General features: G+C 36.5%; 1 protein-coding gene across 3 annotated transcripts in view; it reads left to right on the top strand.

The window, feature by feature from the left end:
* Window positions 1-23,958, top strand: part of SH3BGRL (SH3 domain binding glutamate rich protein like) — a 111,040-nt gene that overhangs the window by 78,054 nt on the left and 9,028 nt on the right. For all 3 annotated transcript variants that reach the window (XM_032840610.1, XM_032840611.1, XM_032840612.1), the window contains one exon: window positions 20,806-20,991. In XM_032840610.1, the coding sequence (XP_032696501.1) occupies window positions 20,806-20,991 (186 nt within the window). The remainder of the gene's footprint in view (window positions 1-20,805; window positions 20,992-23,958) is intronic.

Consider the following 23,958-nt stretch of genomic DNA (forward strand, 5'->3'; position numbering starts at 1 on the left):
TAGGTCCCTAGCCTTTGGTACTGCCTCTTGTTCTTTTTTTTTTGTGGTGAATTTTTCCGCCTTGTCATTTTGTCCTGATAAGAGTATATGAAGGAGCAAGTAAAATACTAAAAGGATGGCAACAACCCCAGGAAAATATGCTTTAACCAAATCAGAAGAGATCCCAAATCATGAGGGGGGGAGAAAGGGGATAAAAAGAGGTTCAGAAAGAAAAAGAAAAAAAAAGAAACAATTAAAAAAGAAAACAAAAAAAGAATAAATATAAAAATAAATATATATATATATATATATATATATATATATATATATTAGATAAGCTTGTTAAAAAACGTTAAAAAAAGAAAAGGGTAAAAGTTAAAAAAATTGGCAGAAGAAGAGAAAAAAATTTGAAAAAGAAAAAAAATTAAATTAACTGCAAGGCTAAAGAATCATGGGGAGAAAGCCATGAGTTCCGTGCTTTGCTTTCTCCTCCTCTGTAATTCCGCTGCTCTCCTTGGTATTGAAACTGCCCTCCTTGGTAGGTGAACTTGGTCTTGGCTGGATTTCTTGTTGATCTTCTGGGGGAGGGGCCTGTTGTAGTGATTCTCTAGTGTCTTTGCCCCAGGCGGAGTTGCACCGCCCTTACCAGGGGCTGGGCTGAGTAATCAGCTCAGGTTTGCTTTCAGGAGCTTTTGTTCCCTGAGCGCTTTCCATAGAGTTCTGGAGTATGGGAATGAAGATGGCGGCCTCCCGGTCTCCGGCCTGGAGGAGCCGAGATCCCGGGGCCCCATTCCTCAGTGCGCCCTCAGAGAACAGCGCCCAATTTCTCCCGTCACCCTGGCCTCTGGCCGCGCTCCGAGCGGATGGAGCCTGCGACCGGTTCAAGGTAACCCCGAGTTTAGAGCTCACTCCTCGGCTCTGTCTCTGTAGCCGGCTTCCCCGTTCTAATACCTACAAGCTCTGACACTACTCAGACACCCCCGATCCTTCTGTGACCCTGCGGGACCTGAGGCCACGCTGACCCAGCATGGGGTTCACCCCGGTTAAGCCTCTGGAGCGATGTCCCTCAGCGGAACAGACTTTTAAAAGTCCTGATTTTGTGCTTCGTTGCTCCATTGCTTGCCCGGAGCCGGCCCCTCCCCCCGCAGTCTATCTTCCTGTCACTTTGGATTCACTTCTCTGCCAGTCCTACCTTTCAGAAAGTGGTTGATTTTCTGTTTCTAGAATTGCTGTTCTTCTTCTCTTCGATCTCCCATTGGATTTGTAGGTGTTTGCAATCTTTAGATAAGCTATCTAGCTGACCTCCTGCTACCTGAAGTAGTCTCAGCCTGCTACTTCTCCGCCATCTTGACTCCTCCCCAATATATGACAGTTTTATACGGAGAATTTTTTTAATATACAGAAACAGGGAGATTCATACAAATGACTGCTTCTTCACTGTAACTTTTTCTTACCAGGTCTTAAAGTGCCAGAAAGCTTTTATTACTTGTGGTATGTTTGTTTCATTATCATAGAACTTCAGAATGGGAAAAGACTGAAGGGGTTATGTAGAAAAATCCACCCTGTGTATAAAACCTTTAAAATAATCAATGGGTTTTCTCACTCTTACTTTAGGCCAAGGTTTGGAGTTAAGAATGATACAAAAGAATTGACCCATATTTATGCTCAAAGAGCCATAATTAAGTTGACAATGCAATTTAGTGTGAGATAACAAACATGGTGGTGCACCATGGTGATGCATGGTGGTGCATTATTCATTATACTTAGTGTTTAAGTGGTGTTTTCACTCTGACAGATGTTGAGCAAGTGTGTGATTTGAAGGAAGTTTCTAATTCATTTGAACATTAGTTTCTTTATCTATGAGTCTGGAATGAAAATAATAGTAGCTGCCTTAGCTGCCTCCAGCTGTTATGGAAACTAAAGATAAGTATGTGGGGGAAAAAGATAAGCACATAAAGGGCTTAGTATAATGCCTGGTCCATAAAAATAATCCTTAATAAATAATTACTAAATTAAACTTCAGAGTTAGATTACATTTTGTGAAATGCAGAGAGGGACCTGGTACATATAAAATTGTGCAGCACATTATTAGCATACCCTAACTTGGAGTCTGTGTTCTTTTGTTTCTCCTAATTACCCCAGCCCTAATCTACCCACTACCATGCAGCAGAAAGAGGCCAGACTTTGATTAAGGGCCTAGATTCCATTGCTTAAATTATCTGCTAGTATGGAATTTATAATCCTATAATTATAATTTATAAATTCCTTGAGACTATAAATAATATCTGTTTTATTTTATTTTTACTTATATCAGGGTAAGAACAATGGCCTGGAGGCCCAGTGTTTACTTAGAAACTATATTATTTTTATAATATTCTAATTTGATTGTAGCTCACATACAATGTTACATTATTTTCAGGTATACAACTTAGTGGTTCAACTTCTCTATACATTATGCTATGCTTAGCACAAATGTAGCTACCCTTCTTGATTGAATGGTAGCCTCTAATATTACCTAGGCAGGAGTCCAGCACTAATCCTTTTCTAGCAGCAAAGGATCCTAGAATTGGAATTGAGTAGTCTAGTCACTTTTTTTTCATAATGATGTGAGACTGATTAAATTGTGTGCACATTTGGATGATAATGGAACCAAAATTATAGTCTGGTAAGTAGAATTTAGCATTAAATTATTTAGTAAGAACACATCAAAAGGTGTTATTGCTCTTTGTAAGAGATTGCCAATCTTACATAATTAAAAAAAATCTATATAAGATAATCATGAAGCTGGGTAGGGAAGTATCATTGAACAAACTTAAGCTTTGGAGATAGAGATAACTAGGTTTAAATGTCAGCCCTGCCACTCACTAACTTTGTAACTTTGGGTAAATTTACTTAACCTTTTTTAGCTTCACTATTCTGATCTGTAAAGTGGAGGTAATAATATTTACCTTATAGAGCTATTATAGATATTAAATGAAATAGCATATATAAAACACTTACCTTGCCAACTGTCACTTAATTGGCATTCTATGAATTGTAGTTGTGATTGATTGGTATAAATAATAAAGACAATATCTGTCTCCCAGTCTTGTTTGAATGCAACCAAAACTTGAAATTCCTGTGAATTTGGGAATATTTACTGATCACCTTCTAATGCCTCAAAATGTCCCTCTATGGTAGATGAAACCATAGTTTCTGTGAGCCCGCATACTCTAAATCTTGTGAAGCTTATGAGCTTCAATCCTTCTGATTCTGGGGAAAAAATACAGACAGAAAAAAAGTGCTAAATAATAAACAGCTGGATCAATGAGATTCTTCAGAACTGATTATTTAATTTAGTCAAGAAAAGCCTTTTTAACCTAGAAAATAAATGTGACTGTTCTTTCCTTACTGTGACTATCTTAAGAAATAGCTATTTCTGAGAAACTACCTTAAATATCTACTCTTTCTTCTTTTCACACTAGGGTCTATTTTTTTTTTAATTTAATTTCTTTTCAGTGTAACAGAATTCATTGTTTATGCACCACACGCAGTGCTCCATGCAATATGTGCCCTCTATAATACCCACCACCAGGCTCCCCCAACCTCCCACCCCCCACCCCTTCAAAACCCTCAGATGAACTACTTGGGCCTTAGTATTTGTGTAGACATGAGGCGGTAAAAGTAAAACTAGGGGCTCAGTGGGTTAAAGCCTCTGCCTTCGGCTCAGGTCATGATCCCAGAGTCCTGGGATTGAGCCCCCGCATTGGGCTCTCTACTCCGCAGGGAGCCTTCTTCCTCCTCTCTCAGTGTTAACAGTGGTAACATGGCACTTGTCCAGTGTCAAACAAACTAAGTGGTAATTCAGATTTGATTCTCCTTTTGGATTTATTTTGTAAGTAGATCGGCATATTTAAATGTTATTTGTTCACTCCTCCTTCACTTCACTGTTAAATCTTTAGGTAGAGGCTAGGTAAATAGAGGCTTATTATTTTCCTATGAAGAGGAGTGATCCTTCTTAAAGAAGCATTTAAAATTAGCAGAACCAATTGGAGTAAATATATGTATCTGAACTCTGCTTTGCAAAAGTTGACTGGATCACAAATTTTAACCTCTTTAAAAAAGACAAAATACACACCCACACAATGGTTTATTCATTTGTAAAGTTTAATTATGGATAAACATTTAGTCATAGAAATTGTGAAGTATCCATTTAGAAACTTTCCAAGTTTATTGTTCTAGTGCAATATGCTATAACATTTGTGTGCTTAGTTTTCACTGCAGTCCAGTTTATTAAACTTTATTTAAAGTACAGTATCTTTTCACTAAAATTATAGATTTCATGCAGTATAGACAGATGTAGTATACAGCATTTGTGCTATTATTAAGGTTAGTCTAAGTGACATCAATAATAGCTGTAGGCACTCGCTCTCTCTTCTGAGGCCCTTGCACTCATTGGCTTTGTCATTCACTTGGCACCTCTCACCACATTGTATATTTGGTTGTCTTAGCTTCATATTGAAGTACCATGTTGTATAATATTTTCCATTAGATTATAATCTTGTAACGGAATCTGCTATTTTTCTTTAGATATTTTAGAGGACTTAATGAAGTTGGAAATAAATTTGATATGTAAATTTAAACTCACATATATTATTAAATTAGGGGGGAAATGTACATATCCTGATGATTCAAAGCTGAACATTTGACAGGGCAAAACCTACTTAGTGTTATTATGGCCCATCCTGTTCAAACTTATAGAGATGTAAACACTCTGGGAAGCATGTATAGTTATTGTCAGGTAGTTCCAGAGGATGGGAAAAATATTTTGGGCCTGCAGCTGATGGTTGAAGGATAAAGATATCAATTAACATATGCTATAATGCCCAGTGATACTAGGCCTAACCACCATCTTAACTCAGCACAGTATACATTGTTCTTAGCATAGCATTCAATAAGGAGGGAAAGACTTCAAAGATTAATCTTACATGTTCTGTGCCTTTTGTCTTTCACAGACATAACAAATGACATTTGCTCAGGGCCATGTGTAGTGCTTAGCATGTGGCCTATAACATTAACTCTTCATTTATCTAAAAGTATCTGTTGGGGTGCCTGGTTGGCTCCATTGGTTAAGTGACTGACTCTTCATTTCAGCTCAGGTCATGATCTCAGGGTCCTGGGATTGAGTTCCATGTTTGGCTTTGTGCTCAGTGGGGGGTCTACTTGAGATTCTCTCTCTCTTCCTATAACCCTCCCAGCACTCATGCTCTCACTTGCACACACTCTTTCTCTTTAAAATAAAGTAAATAAAACTTATTTGTAAATATGCACATGATTGACAAATTACTTGACACACTTCACATTAACTGAACACCCATTATTTTCAATAGATTTAAAACCACTGATTTAATTGAATTTTCCATTAAATGCATTAGTCTACTAGATATTCCTGATTATTTGCTGATTTTTACATTGATTTTCCTCAAAATTCATAAAAGTCTATATGTTATTTTTAAGAATAAAAATTTGACCTTATTAGCTAATAAGGAATTAGGATTCCTGTTATCAAAAGTATCTTGTAAATTTTTTGGATTGTAATGCATCTTTAAAGAAGAGAATTATTTTTCCTGAGGTTATGTGATGAGAGAGAAAATTGTTTACTCATAATCACAAGCAAGTTAGAAGGACAAAATACAACCTTTGTGTATGTATGCATGTATATGTATGTATGAATGTATTAATATGTGGGATACAAATCCAGAGGGGTTTTGACTATAGAGGTTTGTTGTTGTTGTTTTTTTTTTCTTTGTTTTTCTTTTTGTTTTGCATTATTATATCTTTTGGGATAACTGCTCCTGTTGATTTTGTATTTCTGATGCCTCTGCTCCATGTAACTTTTCAGTGTGACTCCATTGAGTAATTTATTGATTGAGCCCTGCAGCTCAGAAATGTTAAGTAATAGTTTTAAGTTTGGGCAAATTACCATAGATGTGTGAATTAAAGTTTAAAAAAAAATCAGTGGTGGGGCGCCTGGGTGGCTCAGTGGGTTAAAGCCTCTGCCTTCGGCTCAGGTCATGATCTCAGGGTCCTGGGATCAAGCCCCACATCGGGCTCTCTGCTCAGCAGGGAGCCTGCTTCCTCCTCTCTCTCTGCCTGCCTCTCTGCCTATTAGTAATCTCTGTCTGTCAAATAAATAAATAAAATCTTTTAAAAAAAGTCAGTGGTGATCAGATGAATGGATAAAGAAGATGTGGTATATATACACAATGGAATACTATGCAGCCATCAAAAGAAATGAAATCTTGCCATTTGAGATGATATGGATGGAACTAGAGGGTATCATGCTTAGTGAAATAAGTCAGTTGGAGAAAGACAACTATCATATGATCTCCCTGATATGAGGAAGTGGAGATGCAACATGGGGGGGTTAAAGGGGTAGGAGAAGAATAAATGAAACAAGATGGGATTGGGAGGGAGACAAACCATAAGTGACTCTTAATCTCACAAAACAAACTGAGGGTTTCTGGGGGAAGGGGGTTGGGAGAAGGGGGATGGGGTTATGGACATTGGGGAGAATATGTGCTATGGTGAGTGCTGTGAAGTGTGTAAACCTGGCGATTCACAGACCTGTACCCCTGGGGATAAAAATATATTATATGTTTATAAAAAATAAAAAAAAAATCAGTGGTGAAAAAACCTAACTAAAAATATTAATTTTACTATCTTAAAGCTCTCTCCTAGGTATGATTAGGAGACAAAAATAAGTGTATTATCTCTACCTGGTAATCTAAAGAACTAACACAGAAATCAAATGTAGACTTTGTATTTTATTAAGATTTTATTTATTTATCTGACAGAGAGAGACAGACTGAGAGAGGGGACACAAGCAGAGGAAGTGGGAGAGGGAGAAGCAGGCTTCCTGCTGAGCTGGGAGCCTGATGTGGGGCTCAATCCCATGACCCTGGGATTAGGACCTGAGCTAAAGGCAGACATTTAATGAATGAGCCACCCAGGTGCCCCTAAACTTTGTTTTTTAATGGATTAATCTATAACCCCCCAAATATTGTTAAAGCATCAGGTACAAATGCTGTTTGTTTGTTTGTTTTTTTCTTATGAGTTTCATCAGTTTTATATTTCATCAGTGTTGGAAAAGAAAAAAAAAAGAAAAAAACAAGAAAGAGTTTGAGGACAGAAAATATGATTGAAACATGACCATACTTGTTCCGTTGTCACAGGGTGGGAAGATAGGAGTTTCAAATCTGCTATGAAAGAAGTAGCACAAACACATGGAACATAACCTTAACAGCACATGTTAGTGTCTCATGAGTGGTACAGGTATATTCCAAACCTCATATACAGGCAGGTTTAGCTCATAAATTCTTATCCAGTTTCTGTTCTAAACAATGAAAATTGAATGTAAAGTAACTCTGACTTGTAACATGGTCAAGGAAAGATTCATTTCTGTTTGTTTTAGGATGCTTATTAGAACAGAAAGTATAAAGGGAAAGGAATCAAATTATATCACCAAAGAAAACCATCAAACAATGAAAGAGACCAAGACAAGAAAGGATAAGAGAAAATGATAGAGACAACCACAAAACAAGTAACAAAATGATAATAAATACATATCTATCAATGATTACTTTGAATGTAAGTGGGATAAACACTCCAATCAAAAGACATAGGATGAGAGAATGAAAAAAAAAAAGATCCATCAAAAACAAAACAAGATCCACCTATATGCTGCCTATAATAGACTCGTTTCAGACCTAAAGACACTTGCAGATTGAAAGTGAGATGACGGAGAAACATCTATGATTCAAATGGATGTCAAAAGAAAGCCAGGGCAAACGGACTTTAAAACAAAGACTGTAACAAGAGACAAAGAAAGATACTATAAAGGGGATAATTCAACAAGAAGATGTAGCAATTGTAAATATGTATGCACCCAATATGGAAGCACCCAAATACATAAAACAGTGAATAACAGGGGCGCCTGGGTGGCTCAGTGGGTTAAAGCCTCTGCCTTCAGCTCAGGTCATGATCTCAGGGTCCTGGGATCGAGCCCCACATCGGGCTCTCTGCTTAGCGGGGAGCCTGCTTCCTCCTCTCTCTCTGCCTGCCTCTCTGCCTACCTGCGATCTCTATCTGTCAAATAAATAAATAAAATCTTTGAAAAAAAAACAGTGAATAGCAAACAGAAAGAAGATAATCAAAGCGATACAATATAGTAGGGGAATTTAACACCCCATTTACATAAATGGGTAAATCAACCAAACAGAAAATCAAAAAGGAAACAGTGGCTTTGTATGACACACTGGACTAGATGGATTTAACAGATATATTCAGAACATTGCATTCTAAAAGAGCAGAATACACATTCTATTCAAATGCACATGGAACATTCTCTAGAATACAGATAATAATAGACTACAGATTAGCCATAAATCAGATCTCAAAAAATTAAAAAAAGATTGAAATCATACCATGCACCTTTTGACCACCTAACTAAGAAACTAGAAATCAATCACAAGGAAAAATCTGAAAGGACCGCAAATTCATGGAGGTTAAATAAAATGCTATTAAACAATGAATGTGTCAACCCAGAAATCAAAGAAGAATTTAAAAAAATTAGGGGCGTCTGGGTGACTCAGTGGGTTAAGCCTCTGCTTTTCACTCAGGTCATGATCTCAGGGTCCTGGGATCGAGCCCCGTGTCAGGCTCTCTGCTCAGTGGAGAGTCTGCTTCCCCCCTCTCTGCCTGCCTCTCTGCCTACTTGTGATCTCTCTCTCTGTCAAATAAATAAATAATATCTTTTAAAAAAACTATGTAAACAAATGAAAATGAAAATAAACATAATAATCCAAACCATTGTGATGCAGCAAAGATTGATACCAATAAAAGTTTACCTCAAGAAGCAAGAAAAATCTCAAACAACCTAACCTTACACCTAAAGGAGCTAGAAAAAGAAGAAAAAATGAAACCTAAAACCAGGGTGCCTTGGTGGCTCAGTCAGTTAAGCGTCTGCCTTCAGCTCACGTCCTGGGATCAAATCCTGCATCAAGCTCCTACTCAATGATGATTCTACTTCTCCTTTTGCCCCTCCCCCAACTTGTGCATGCTCTCTCTCTTGTAAAAATAAATAAATAAAATAAAAAAAAAACTAAAACCAGCAGATGGAAGGAAATAATAAATATTAGAACAGAAATAAATGATATGGAAAATAAAATGAAAAAATAAAACAATGGAAAAAATCAACAAAATCAGAAGTTTTTTTTTTTTTGAAAAAAAAAAAAAAAACAACAAAATTGATAAACCTCTGGCCAGACTAACCAAGAAAAAAGGAAAAAGGACTCAAATAAACAAAACCACAATTGAGAGAGGAGAAAAAACAACCCAAACCACATAAATACAAACAAATTTAAGAGAATATTATTTAAAAAAAGTCAACTAACTGCACAAACTAGAAGACATGGATAAATTCCTAGAAACATATAAACTACCAAAACTGAAGCAGAAAGAAATAGAAAATTTGAACAGACTCATTATTAACAAGGAAATTGAATTAGTAATCAAATAACTCCTGACAAACAAAAATCCAGGACCAGATGGATTAACAGGCAAATTCTACCAAATATTTAAAAAGTCAATACCTATTCTTCTCAAACTATTCCAAAAAACAGAAGAGGAAGGAAAACTCAAATGCCTTCTATGAGGCCAAAATTACCCTAATATCAAAACCAGATAAAGACACCAAAAGAAAGAAAAGAAGAGAAAGAAAGAAAGGAAGGAAGGAAGGAAGAAAACTACAGGGCAATATCTCTGATGAACATAGAAGCAAAAAACATGAGCGAAATACTAACAGATTCCAACAATACATTTAAAAAATTATTCATCACAATCAATTGGGTATTTTTTCCTAGGATGCAATGGTGGTACAATATTCACCAATCAATGTGATAAATCACATCAATAAAAGAAAATATGAAATCCATATGATCATTTTAATAGATACATAAAAAGCATTTGTCAAAGTAAAACATGCATTCATGATAAAAGCCCTTAACAGACTAGGTTTAGAGGGAACATACCTCAACATACTAAAGTCCATATATGAAAAATCCTCGGTGAGCATCATACTCAATGGTGAAAAACTAAGAACTTTTCCTCAAAGATCAGGAACAGGACAAGGATGTTCACTCTCACCACTTTTATTCAGCATAGAACTGGAAGTCCAAGCAACAACAGATAACAAAAAGAAATAAAAGCAATCCAAATTGGCAAGGAAGATGCAAAACTTTCCACTCTTTTCAGATGCCTACTATATATAGAAAACCCTAAAGACTACACCAAAATGATATTAGATTTCCTAAATCAATTCAATAGTCACAAGTTACAATATCAATATACAAAAATCTGTTCTATTTCTCTACACTAATAATAAAACAGCAGAAAGAGAAATTAAGGAATCAATCCCAATTACAATTGCACCAAAAATCTATAAAATACCTAGGAATAAACCTAAGCAAAGAGGTGAAAAACCTGTTTTCTGAAAACTATAAAACATTGGTGAAAGTAATTGAAGAAGACACAAGGAAATGGAAAGACAATCCATGCTCATTGATTAGAAGACCAAATATTGGGGTGCCTGGGTGGCTCAGTGGGTTAAAGCCTCTACCTTTGGCTCAGGTCATGATCCCAGGGTCCTGGGATCGAGCCCCACATCGGGCTCTCTGCTCAGCAGGGGGCCTGCTTCCTCCTCTCTCTCTGCCTGCCTCTCTGCCTACTTGTGCTTTCTGTCTGTCAAATAAATAAATAAAATCTTTAAAAAAAAAAGAAGACCAAATATTGTGAAAATGTCTATACTACCCAAAGCAACCTACACATTTAATACAATCTATCAAAATGCCAACAACATTTTTCTCAGAGCTAGAAAAAAATAATCCAAAACTTGTATGGAACCACAAACGATCTTGAATAGCCAATGCAATCTTGAAAAAGAAATGCAAAGTTGGAGGCATCACAATTCTGGGCTTCAAGTTATGTTAACAAAAGTGTAGTGATCATAACAGTAGGGGACCGCCATAGAAATAGATATGTAGATCCATGGAACAGAATAGAAAATCCAAAAGTAAACCCACAAATATATCAGAAATTATTTTTTGACAAAGTAGCAAAAAAGATCTCATGGTATAGAGTCTCCTCAACAGTGTTATGAAAACTTGTCACCTACATGTAAAATAGTGAAACTGGACCACTTTCTTATACCACACACGATAATAAATTCAAAATGAATTAAAGACCTAAATGTGAGAGCTGAAACCATAAAAATCCTAAAAGAGAGCACAGGCTACTGTATTTGACCTTGGACATAGCAACATTTTTCTGGATATATATCCTGAGGTAAGGGAAACAAAGGCAAAAATAGACTATTGGGACCACATCAAAATAAAAAGCTTCTATGCAGTGAAGAAAACAATCAAGAAAACTAAATGACATCCTACTAAATGGGAGCAGATATTTACAAATGGCATATCTGATAAAGGGTTAGTGTCTAAAATTTATTTAAAAAAAAATAATGTAACTCAATAGTCCCCCCAAAACAAATAATCAAAGTAAAACATGGGCAGAAGACATGAACAGACATTTCTCCAAAGAAGACATATAGATGGAGGATGATGGAGGAGTAGGAGGACCCCGGACTTGCACTGTTTCTTTGAACACAGCTAGATGAGTATAAAATCATTTTGAACACACAAAAAATCAATCTGGGGACAGAGAGAGCAATACTGCAAAGCTGGAGGTAGAAAAGTAGCCAGCCACATCATGGAAGTTAGGAGCTGCAGAGAGTTGATTTGGGAGAGAAAAAAACTGAAGGTTTTGCAAAGGGGAAAGAGTCCTGATCACAGAGAGAGGAGACGGTGGCGGGGGGGGGAGCGGGGGGAGGCAGGAGAGATACAGAGGGATTGAAGGCATGTACAGGGGATTACACAGAAAGAACTTTTCCCCAAAACCATTGATTGGGAAATAAGAGGGGCTGACCACTGCAAGTTTTTATGAGCTGCAGAATGCAAAGTTTGAAAATTTGGAGGTTTGTGCCATTGCCAGGGTGGCCCCAAGGAGGCTTGGCAGTGCTCCATTGGGGAAGGAGGGCGGAGATCCAGGAGTGGGCAACATCATCTGAGGATCCCCTTGGCTGCCTGGGGAGAAATCTTTCCCCTGCATTTGGGAGAAGTAGCACAGCCTCTCCATGGGCAAAAGATCCAGCAGACACCAACATGTAGCCCTATTAACTGATGAAGGAACAGAGAGATTATCTGAGGACAGCAAACCTTGGTGGTGGGTTCTGACTATGCTTTACCATAAACTCCAAACTGCTGCATGGTTATGTGACCAATTTCCACGACAAACTGAGACCAGACTCAGTGCTGCAATGCCCTCCCCCAGAGCAGTGCCAGTCGGTACCTGGCAGTTCTCCAAAATTTGGAGTTTTGAAACCCACCTGTGTGCCTGAGATGAAAAAAAGGAGTACCACGTGGCCTGGCAGACAGATAGATTGGACGTAGGCAGGGAGAACCAAGAATCTGATGAAGCCAGGGATACAAATAGGGTGATTCTTTGCTCTTCTGTGAGGACTTCCTGAAAAGTGATGGGCACTGCTTTCCCACTCTGAGGAGAGAGTGGGATAACATCATATTCCCATCCCCCCCATCATCACTGACCCACCTCAGTGGACAAAACAGCGCCACCCAGTGGAAGCTGCTGTCCCTTACACTAAGCCCCACCCTCCTGTGTCTCACAGGTGCTCTCTAAGTAGGGCAAGTCCACCTGAGAATCAGCACAGCAGGCTCCTCCCCCAGAAGACGCTCACAAACCACTCACACACAAGTCTACTGTATAGAGGGCTGCAAAGCTTCAACTCTAGGCAAAATAGGATCTAGCTTCTTTTAATAAGCAGACCAAAACAGCAGACCCAGGATTTGCCTTCTAAAAATTATTTATTTATTTATTTATTTACTTACTTACTTATTTTTACCTCTCCTTAGTATAACCATAACTCTTAAGAGGAGGAACACAACAAGCTTTCCAATAATCACAGAATAAACAGTGATCCCGACAAAATGACAAGATGAAAAATTCGCCCCAAAGAAGAGCAGGAGAAAGTCCCAGCTGGGATTTAATCAATACAGGTACAAGAAGTCTGAATCAGATTTTAAAACAATAATCATCAGGAAATCAGTGGGGCTTGAGAAAAGCATAGAAGACCTAGAAAATCCCTTTCTACAGACATAAAAGAATTAAGGACTAGTCAGGCTGAAATTAAAAAAAAAAATTGCTATAACTGAGATGCAAAACAGAATGGATGCAATGACAATGAGAATAGATGAAGCAAAGGAACAAATCAGTGATAAAGAAGATAAAAATTATGGAAAATAATGAAGCTAAAAACAAGAAGAAAAGAAAGATATTGGATCATGAATATAGACTAAAGGAATTCAGTGACTCCTTAAAGTGTAATAATGACATTCATATTATAGGATTCTTAGAAGAAGAAGACTAAGAAAAGGAGCAGAAGGTTTGTTTTAGTAAATTATAGCTAAAATGTTCCCTAGTCTAGAGAAGGATACAGACCTCAAATCCAAGAACCATAGAGAACTCCCAACAAATTCAATAAAAAATGGTTGTCACCAAGAAATAGCATAGTCAAAATCACAGAATACACAGACAAGGAAAGAACCCTGAAAACATCAAGGAAAAAAGTCCTTAACCTCAAGGAAGGCATATAAATTTAACAGCATATCTGTCCCCAGAAATTTGGCAGGCCAGAAGAGAATGGCATGATACATTCTACATGCTGAATGGGAAAAATATGCAACCAAGAATACTTTATCCAGCAAGGCTGTCCTTCAGAATAGGAAAAAATAAGAGTTTCCCAAACAAACAAAAAACTAAAGGAGTTCATGACTACTAAACCAACCTTGCAAGAAATTTTGAAGGAGACTCTATGAACGGGGAAAAAAGACCATAGGCAACAAAGACTAGAAAGGAACAGAGAACACCAACAGAAACACCAACTTTACAGATAACGCAATGACACTAAATTCATATATATCAATAATCACTCTGAATATAAGTAGACTAAATGTTCCCATCAAAACTCATAGTGTACAAGAATGGATTATTTTAAAAAGACCCATCTATATAGTGCTTACAAGAGATTCATTTTAGACCTAAAGATGCTTGCAAATTGAAAGTGAGGGGATGAAGAATGATCAGTCATGCTAATGGATGCCAAAAGAAAGCTGAAGTACCCATACTTAAATCTAGACAGACCATATTTTAAAGCAAAGCCTGTAACTAGAGATGAAGAAGGGAACTATATCATAATAATGGCAACTATCCAACTAGATGATTTAACAACTGTAAATATGCCCCCAACTTGAGAGCACACAAAATATACATCGATTAATAATAAACATAAAAATACTCTTTGATAATAATGCAGTAATAGTAGGGAGACTTTAACATCCCACTTACATCAATAGATCAACTAAGCAAAGAATCATTAAGAAATAATGGATTTGCATGACAAACTAAACCAGATGAACTTTTTTCCTTTTTATTTATTTTGTAATTTTACTTTATTTTTTTATTTAAGTTCAATTAATTAACATATAGTGTATTATTACTTTTAGAAATAAAGTTTAGTCATTCATCAGTTGGATATAACACCCAGTGCTCATTACATCAATTGCCCTCCTTAATGCTCATCACCCAGTTACCACATCCACCCACCCACCTCCTCTCCAGAAAACATGTTTGTTTCCTATAGTTAAGAGTCTCTTATGGTTTGTCTCCCTCATTGATTTTAGACCAGATGAACTTAACAGATATATTCAAAACATTTCATCCTAAAACAGGAAATTACACATTCTTTTCAATGACACATGGAACATTCTCCAGAATAAATCACATAGTGGGTCCAGAAATCAACTCTCAACCATTACAAAAAGAGTAAGTCCTTACCATGCTTATTTTAAGACCACAACACAATGGAAATTGAAGTTAACCCCAAAAAGGGGGAAAAAAAAGAAAGAAAGAAATTGGAAAGACCCACAAATACATTGATATTAAAGAACATCCTACTAAAGAATGAATGGGTTAACCAGGAGCTTAAAGACTATTTTTTTTTAAATATAAGTAAATGAAAATGAAAATATGATAGTCCAAATCAGTTGGGATACAGCAAAGGTGGTACTAAGAGGGAAGTATATTACATTACAGGCCTACCTCAAGAAGCAAACTAGTTTCAAAGATAAAACCTAACCTTACACCTACTAAAAGGATCTAGAAAAGGAACAGCAAACAAAGCCTAAAGCCAAAAGAAGAAGGGAAGTAATAAAGATCAGAGCAGAGATAAACAATATAGAAATAAACAAAAAACAGTAGAACAGATCAACTGAACTAAGAGTTGATTCTTTGAAAGAATTAACAAAATTGATAAACCCCTAGCCAGACTTACCAAAAAGAAAATAGAAAGGACCCAAATAAATAATATTGTGAGTGAAAGGGAGAGATTACAACAAAAAACACATAAATACAAACAATTATAGGAGAATATCATGAAAAATTATATGCCAACAAACTGGGCAACCTGAAAGAAATGGACACAGTCCTGCAAACCTGAAAACTACCGATACTGAAGCAGAAAGAAATAGAAAATCAGAACAGAGCCATAACCAGCAAAGAAATTAAATCTGTAATCAAAAATCTCCCAGCAAACAAAAGTCCAGGGTCAGATGGCTTCCCAGGGGAATTCTACAAGACATTTAAAAAAGAATTAATAACTATTCTTCTCAAAATATTCCAAACAATAGAAATGGGAGGAAAACTTCCAAACTCATTCTATGAAGCCAGCATTACCTTGGTTCCAAACCCAAAGACCCCACTAAAAGGGAAAATGACAGAACAATACCCTGATGAACATGAATGAAAAAAAAAATTCTTAACAAGATATGAGCAAATGGAATCTAACTGTATATGAAGAGAATTATTTATCATATATCATAATCAAGTCAGATTTATTCCTGGGCTGCAAGGATGGTTCAATGTTTGTAAATCAATCAATGCAATACACCACATTAATAAAAGAAAGGATAAGAACCATATATGATCATCACAATAGATGCAGAAAAAGCGTTTGGCCACATACAGCAACCATTCTTGATAAAAACCCTCAAAAGAGCAGTTATAGATGGAACATAACTCAACATCATAAAGGCCATATGCAAAAGACCCACAGCTAATATCATACCCAATGGGGGAAAACTGGGAGGTTTTCCTCTATGGTCAGAAACAAGACAGGGATGTCTACTCTCACCATTACTATTCAACATAGTACTAGAAGTCTTAGCTTCAGCAATTAGACAATAAAAAGAAATACAAGGCATCCAAATCAGCAAGAATGAAGCCAAACTTTCAGTCTTTGCAGAAAACATGATACGCTCTATAGAAAACCCAAACAGTTCTACCAAAGACTTTCTAGAAAAGACACAGGAATTGTGTAATGTTACACATTAAAAAAAAAAAAATCAATGTACAGATCTCTGTTGCCATCTATACACCAACAACGAAGCAGCAGAAAAAGAAATTGATCCCATTTATATTTGGGTCAAAAACAATAAGATACCTAGGAATAAACCTAACCAGATAGATAAAAGATGTGTAATCTTAAAACTATAGAACACCTATGAAAGAAATTGAGAAAGACACAAAGAAATGGAAAAAAATATTCCATGCTCATGGGTTGGGATAATATTGTTAAAATGTTTACTTTACCCAAAGCAACCTGCACATTTAATGCTATCCCTATCAGAGTACCAACAGCATTTCTAACAGAGCTAAAAAAAAACAATCCTAATATTTGTATGGAACCACAAAAGACACCAAATAGTCAAAGCAATCCTGGAAAAGCAAAGCAAAGCTGGAGGAACCATTATTCTGAACTTTAAGCTATATTACAAAGTTGTAGTCTTCAAGGCATTATGGCACTAGCACAAAAACAGACACATAAACCAATGGAACACTGTAGAAAACCAAGGAATGGATCCACAACTATATGGTCAACTAATCTTCAACAGAGCAGAAAAGAATACCCAATGGAAAGAAGACAGTCTCTTCAATAAATGGTGTTGGGAAAACTGGACAGTAACATGCAGAAGAATGAAACTGTACCACTTTCTTACATCAGGCACAAAAATAAATTCAAAATGGAAAAGCTTCTGCACATGAAAAGAAACAATAAAAAAAACTAAAAGACATCCCATGGAATGGGAGAAGATATTTGCAAACAATATATTAGATCAGAGGGTAGTATTTATAAAGAACAAACTCAACACCCCAAAAATTAAAAAAAAAATCAGTTAATAACTGGACTGAAGACATGAACAGATATTTCTCCAAAGAAGAAATACAAATGGCTAACAGACATGAAAAAATGCTTAAGATCGCTCTCATCATCAGAGAAATACAAATCAAAACCACAGTGAGATACTGTCTCATACTAGTCAGAATGGCTAAAATTAACAACTTAGGAAGCAACAGATGTTGGCAAGTATGTGGAGAAAGGAGAACCGTCTTACACTGTTGGTGGGAAGGCAAACTGGGGCAGCCACTCTGTGAAACAGTTCCCTAAAAAGTAAGAAATAAATAAATAAATAAATAATAAAAAAATAAAAAAAAATAGAACTACCCTATGACCCAGCAATTGCACTACTATGTACTTATCCAAAGGATACAAAAATTCAAAGAGGCACATGCAACCCAATGTTTATAGCAGCACTATGTGCGATAGCCAAGAACTTGGAAAATGCCGAGATGTCCATCAATTGATCAATGCATAAAGAAGTGATACAGACACACACACAAACACACAGACACTATGGAATATTATTCTGCCATCAAAAAGAATGGAATCTTGCCATTTGCAACAGCATGGATGGAACTAGAATTTATTATGCTAAGTGAAATAAGTCAGTCAGAGAGACAAATACTATATGATTTCACTCATATGTGGAATTTAAGAAACAAAACAGTTATAGGGAGATAAATATAGGGAGAAGGAAGGAAAAGAAAATAAGATAAAGATGGGGAGGCAAAGCATAAGAGACCCTTTAATATGGGGAACAAACTGAGGGTTGCAGGAGAGGAAATAGGTGGGGGGATGGGCTAATTGGATAATGGACATTAAGTATGGTGCTTGAAGTAATGAGCACTGGATGTTATATGCAACTGATCAATCATTAAATTCTGCCCCTGAAACTAGTACTACACTATATGTGATATATGTGAACTAACTTGTATTCATTTTTTAAAGTATTTATTTATTTTGCTGAGAGAGAGAGAGTGCACAGTGGGGAGGGACAAAGGGAGGGAGAGAGAGAGTCTTAAACCAACTCTGCGCTGAGTGTCGAGCCTGATGCAGGGCTTGATCTCATGACCCTGAGATCATGACCTGAGCCGAAACCAAGAGTCAGATGCTTAATCAACTGTACCAACCAGGTGCCCCTGAACTAAATCAAATTTAAATAGAATATTGAAAGAAAAAAAATGGTAGACCTAAATGAGAGATAGGAAGCCATCAAAATCCTAGAGGAGAACAGTAACCTCTTTGACATTAGCCATAGCAACTTTTTACTAGACATGTTACTGGAGGCAAGGGAAACAAAAACAAAAATTAACTCTTGGGACTTCATCAAAATAAAAAGTTTCTATGGTGAAGGAGACAATCAACAAAACTAAAAGCAGCTTACCAAATGGGAGAAGATATGTGTTAGTGACATATCTAATAAAGGGTTAGTATCCAAAAACCTATAAAGAACTTAGTAAGTTCAACATCCAAAAAACAAATCATCTATTTTAAAAATGGGCAGAAGACATGGATAGTCATTTTTCCAATGAAAACATCCAGATGGCAAAGAGATACATGAAATGATGCTCAACATCACTCATCATCAGGGAAATATAAATCAAAACCACAATGAGATACCACCTCACCTGTGTCACAATGACTAAAATAAACAACCCAGGAAACAACATATTTTAGCAAGGATGCAGAGAAAGGGGGACCCTCTTTCACTCCTGGTGGAATGCAAACTGGTGCAGCTATTTTATAAACTTTATGGAAGTTTCGGGGCGCCTGGGTGGCTCAGAGGGTTAAGTCTCTGCCTTCGGCTCAGGTCATGATCTCAGGGTCTTGGGATCGAGTCCCGCATCAGGCTCTCCGCTCAGCAAGGAGCCTGCTTCCTCCTCTCTCTCTGCCTGCCTCTCTGCCTACTTGTGATCTCTGTCTGTCAAATAAATAAATAAATAAAATATAAAAAAAAAAAAGTCTGTTAAACTTTATGGAAGTTTCTCAAAAAGTTAAAAATAGAAGTACCCTATGATCCAGCAATTGTACTACTAGGTGTTTACCCAAAGGTTACAAAAATACAGATTTCAAGGGGTACATGCACCTGATGTTTATATCAGCATTCTCAATAATAGCCGAAATATGGAGAAAGCCCTAGCGTCCATTAACTGATGAATGGATAAGGAAGATGTCTTGTGTGTGTGTATATATATAATGGAATATTACTCAGCCATCAAAAGGAATGAGATCCTGCCATTTGCAATAATTCAGCTGGATCAATCTAGTACCATGTTAAGAAAATAAGTCAGTCAGAAAAAGACAATTATGATTTCACTTATATGTGAAACTTAGGAAACAAAATAGATGGATATATGGAAAGGGGGGAAAAAGAGAGGGAAGCAAACCATAAAAGACTCTAAAGGACAGAGAACAAACTGAGGGTTGGTGAAGGGAGGTGGGTAGGGTATGGGCTAAATGGATGATGGGTATTAAGGATGGCGCTTGTTATAATAAACACTGAGTGTTATATGTTAAGTGATGAATCAATGAATTCTACTCCTGAAACCAATATTACACTATATATTAACTAATATATTTATATATATTTAACTATATATTAATTAAAAATCGAAACAAAAGATATATAGATGGCCAATAGACATGTGAGAAAATGCTCCGCATTACTTATCATCAGAAAAATACAATTTATTTTATTTTTTAAAAGATTTTATTTATTTGAGAGAGAGAGAGAGAGCAACACAGAAAGAGAGAGAAGAGTGTATGAGTAGGGGGAAGGGTTAGAGGGAGAAGGAGAAGCAGACTCCTTGCTATGCAGGGAGCCAGATGGGCTTGATCCCGGACCCTGAGATCGTGACCAGAGCTAAAAACAGAGTTTTAACTGCCCGAGTCACTCAGAAACTCTGAGAAATGCAATTTAAAAATACATTGAGATATCATTTCACACCTATCAGATTGTCTAAAATGAAAAACACAAGAAACGAGTGTGGAGAAAAGGAATCTCTCTTGTAGCATTGGTAGGAATGCAAATATGTGCACCCCCTGCAGAAAACAGTGTGGAGTTTCCTCAAAATTTTATAAATAGAACTACCTTATGATCCAGTAATTGCACTACTGAGTACTTCAAAAATACACTAATTCAGAAAAAACACTAATTCAAAAGGATACATGCACCCCATGTTTATTATACCATTATATACAATAGCCAAATTATGAAAGCAGCCCAAGTGCACACTGTTAGATAAATGGATAAAAGTGTGATTCTATAAATAAATGAACATTACTCAGCTATAAAAAAAGCAAAAAAAAAAAACCTTCTTGACATTTGCAAGGACATGGATGATAACATAATAAAAAAATTGAAAAATAAAAACAAAATCTGTATGTTCAACATAGTTTCTTTGTCCTTTGGGTTCTAGATTAAGAAGAAACAGCAAGATGTGCTTGGTTTTTTAGAAGCTAACAAAATAGGATTTGAAGAAAAAGACATTGCAGCCAATGAAGAGAATCGGAAGTGGATGAGAGAAAATGTACCTGAAAACAATCGACCAGCCTCAGGATACCCTCTGCCACCTCAGATTTTCAATGAAAGCCAGTACCGTGGGGTAAGAAACCAATTTCAACTCTTGTTTTATCAAATGGATCACCTCAAATCCATCCTATCCCTTTCATCCCACCCCCAATTTTGCATAGAGCCATTTTTCTTGTTCATCTCTTCATCCATCCTAGGCAGCTGGGGTATTTCTACTAGGAAGCAAATCGGTGAGCCATTCCCCCCAAAATGTCCTGTAAATGCATAAATACAGACCTTGAATAGTTACCTTTCCATTTCTTTTTTTTTATGATTTTATTTTTAAGCAATGTCTACAACCAATCTGTGGATTGAATTCATAACCCCAAGATCAAAAATTGCATGCTTTATCAACTAAACCAACCAGGCAACCTGCCTTTCCATTTCTTCATCTTATTTCTATCTAGAGCAATCGTGTTGTTTCTGCTATGTCCATGAAGAAGCTTCTGAGAAGTCAGCTGCTTATTTGGATTAAAAATAACTTAAAAAGAGTAATATCTTACTTCCTACTTGAAGCCACTAATACTTTTATTTTGGTATTATTAATGAAGTTTTAGAAAATGTTATGTTAGGTAGTTAAACTCATTGAGGAACAAGGGAAACAAAAATGGGCTTTTGCTTTGTGACTGGTGCTTTCAAGTATGCCATCTTTAGTCTTTATTTAAGCCATAAAGTAGTTTCCTTTAATCTTCTGTCACTGTATATTTAACATTTAACACTTTATATTCAACAGCTTATGGCCTTTTTGGGTCCCTTGGCAAGTACAAGTATAAATATATTTTTTTTTTCTCTTCAGGAGTTGGTTGGAAGTGAGGTTTGGAAAAATCACACACACCTCAAACAATTGGAGTGTGGTTATGAATCCATAGCTATGTGGTGAGACAATACAGAAAGTATTTGTAAGGCTTACAGGAATTTCCAGTAAAGAACTGTTTGCATTGCTATGTCCTCAGACATGTCCTCAGACAGTCCTTAGCATGACTGGAGAATAAATGTATTAGAGCCAGCAATCCAAATATTCTAGTTTATAGGTTTCCATGGAAGTAAAAGGATACCTTTGGTGGGGATCTTTTTATGTGTGCCAATTCTGAAAATTAAGGGGAGGGAGCATGGGGAAATGAGAATTTTATTGACACAAAAATATTTTCTCTGTGAATTGAATTTTTTTTTAGTTCCAAGGAGGGTCCTGAAGATTTCATCTGTTGTTACTAACAGTACCAATGTGTAATGATGTACTCTGCAGATAAGAAAAAGGCAATTAGGCTATTCATTTAGATAGTGAAACCTCAATGCCTCTATAATTGAAATTTTTGTAAATGCTGTATCCCAGGAGCTGGAAGAGGCCTCAGAGGCCATCCAGTCCAATATAAGTCAGCATATATTCTTAACTTTTTTTTCAAGTAGAAATTTTAATTCATTCAGCTTTAAAAACAAACACATTTTAGTTTATAAGGGTAACATTTCAGAAACCCCATTGACCTGGTTTATTTCTCCTTCAGAAGCCACGCTGTAAGGAAATGGAGTGTATTATACAAATCAGGTATCCCTGAAAAATAGGGAGCTGGAAAGGAAGGGGCAGGAGATGAGACTCAACCAAATAAATATTTGTTAATGGAAGAAGAATCCAATTTTTATCAAATGCCTTCTGTGTATCAAGCACTAAGTTAACAGTTTAATAACAAAAAAAAAATTAAGGTTTTTCCCTATACAGACTCTTAGAGAGAAGGGTATATAATAACCATCATAGAAAGCATATGATATGTCAGTTATTATACTACATACTTTATGTGTATTTTATTAGTTAGTTCCCATACTAATCCCATGAGGTAGGTGTTGTTATTCCTGTATTATGGATGAAAAAATTGAGGCCTAGAAGAAGGTTAACTGACTAGCTAAATCTGTTTTATTCTCAAGCTCTTACTTTTTCTGTTAAACTACTGTATATGTAATTTCCCTATTTATACAAAGATCTCATTTTCATTCTTTTCTTTCTACATTCTGTATTATGGTGTGGGGGGGTACCGATCGCAGTAAATTATATTTCCCAGTCTCTATTGCTGACTGGCTACCTATTAGGTTTGGCCAATTAACAGGAGAATTGGTTGGAAGAATGGAGGACAGAAGAGAGGAAAAGCCAAGGTATTCACTTCCTTCCTGCTTCTGGAGGTGGCCATGGCAGTGGCTGTGTCTCCTTTGTGGTACCAGGTATCCCAGCTCCTGGTTTCTGTAATATCATCTTTTGCAATTCTTCCTTTAGCCCTATAACTGTAGTAACATCTTCTTGCTGTTGCTAATCTTGGTGGTTGCCTTGCTATTTCTTATTTGCCTTTCATCAGTTCCTTGGTAAATAAATTCTTCACATCAAATTCCCTTGTTTAAAACATCTCAAGGTCTCTCAACCTTGGCACAACTGACATATTGGGTTGGATAATTCTTGTTGTTGGGCGCTACCCTGTGAAATGTAGGACATTTGGCAGCATCCCAGCTTCCATCTATGAGCACCAGTAACACCCTCACAGTTGTGAAAAAACAAAAGTATCTCCAGACTTTGCCAGATGTCCCAGGGTGTAGGGTAGAGGACTACATCCTACCACTGAACTATGGCTTAGGTGCTTATTTCTAGACTGGAAATAACCAATCTACTACATAGATGAAGCTCTGTTATAGTAGGTACAACATTTATAAGGATAATCTTGGTTCTGAAAAAGCTTCTGATATGTATATGAAGAACTGGAGCATTTTTTCATGATTAGTAACTAATATGATACCAATATATGGTAGAATACATTATGTATTAATCTTATTGAAATCCCAGAGCTGTAAACAAAATATCTTTTATTTTTTCCTCAAGTGAATTCCTATAGAAGAAGCAGACTATGTCACTATTGGTTTTGTATACTCCTTGTAAATATTTTAAATTTGCATTCCCTAGGATTGAGCCATGTATAGATACGAAGATCTTCATGTTTTGTTTATCTTGTATTCTTAGCACCAAAAATGA

The sequence above is a fragment of the Lontra canadensis genome, unplaced genomic scaffold (genome assembly GCF_010015895.1).
Source record: "Lontra canadensis isolate GAN:19392208 unplaced genomic scaffold, GSC_riverotter_1.0 scaffold114, whole genome shotgun sequence".
Lineage (NCBI taxonomy): Eukaryota > Metazoa > Chordata > Mammalia > Carnivora > Mustelidae > Lontra > Lontra canadensis.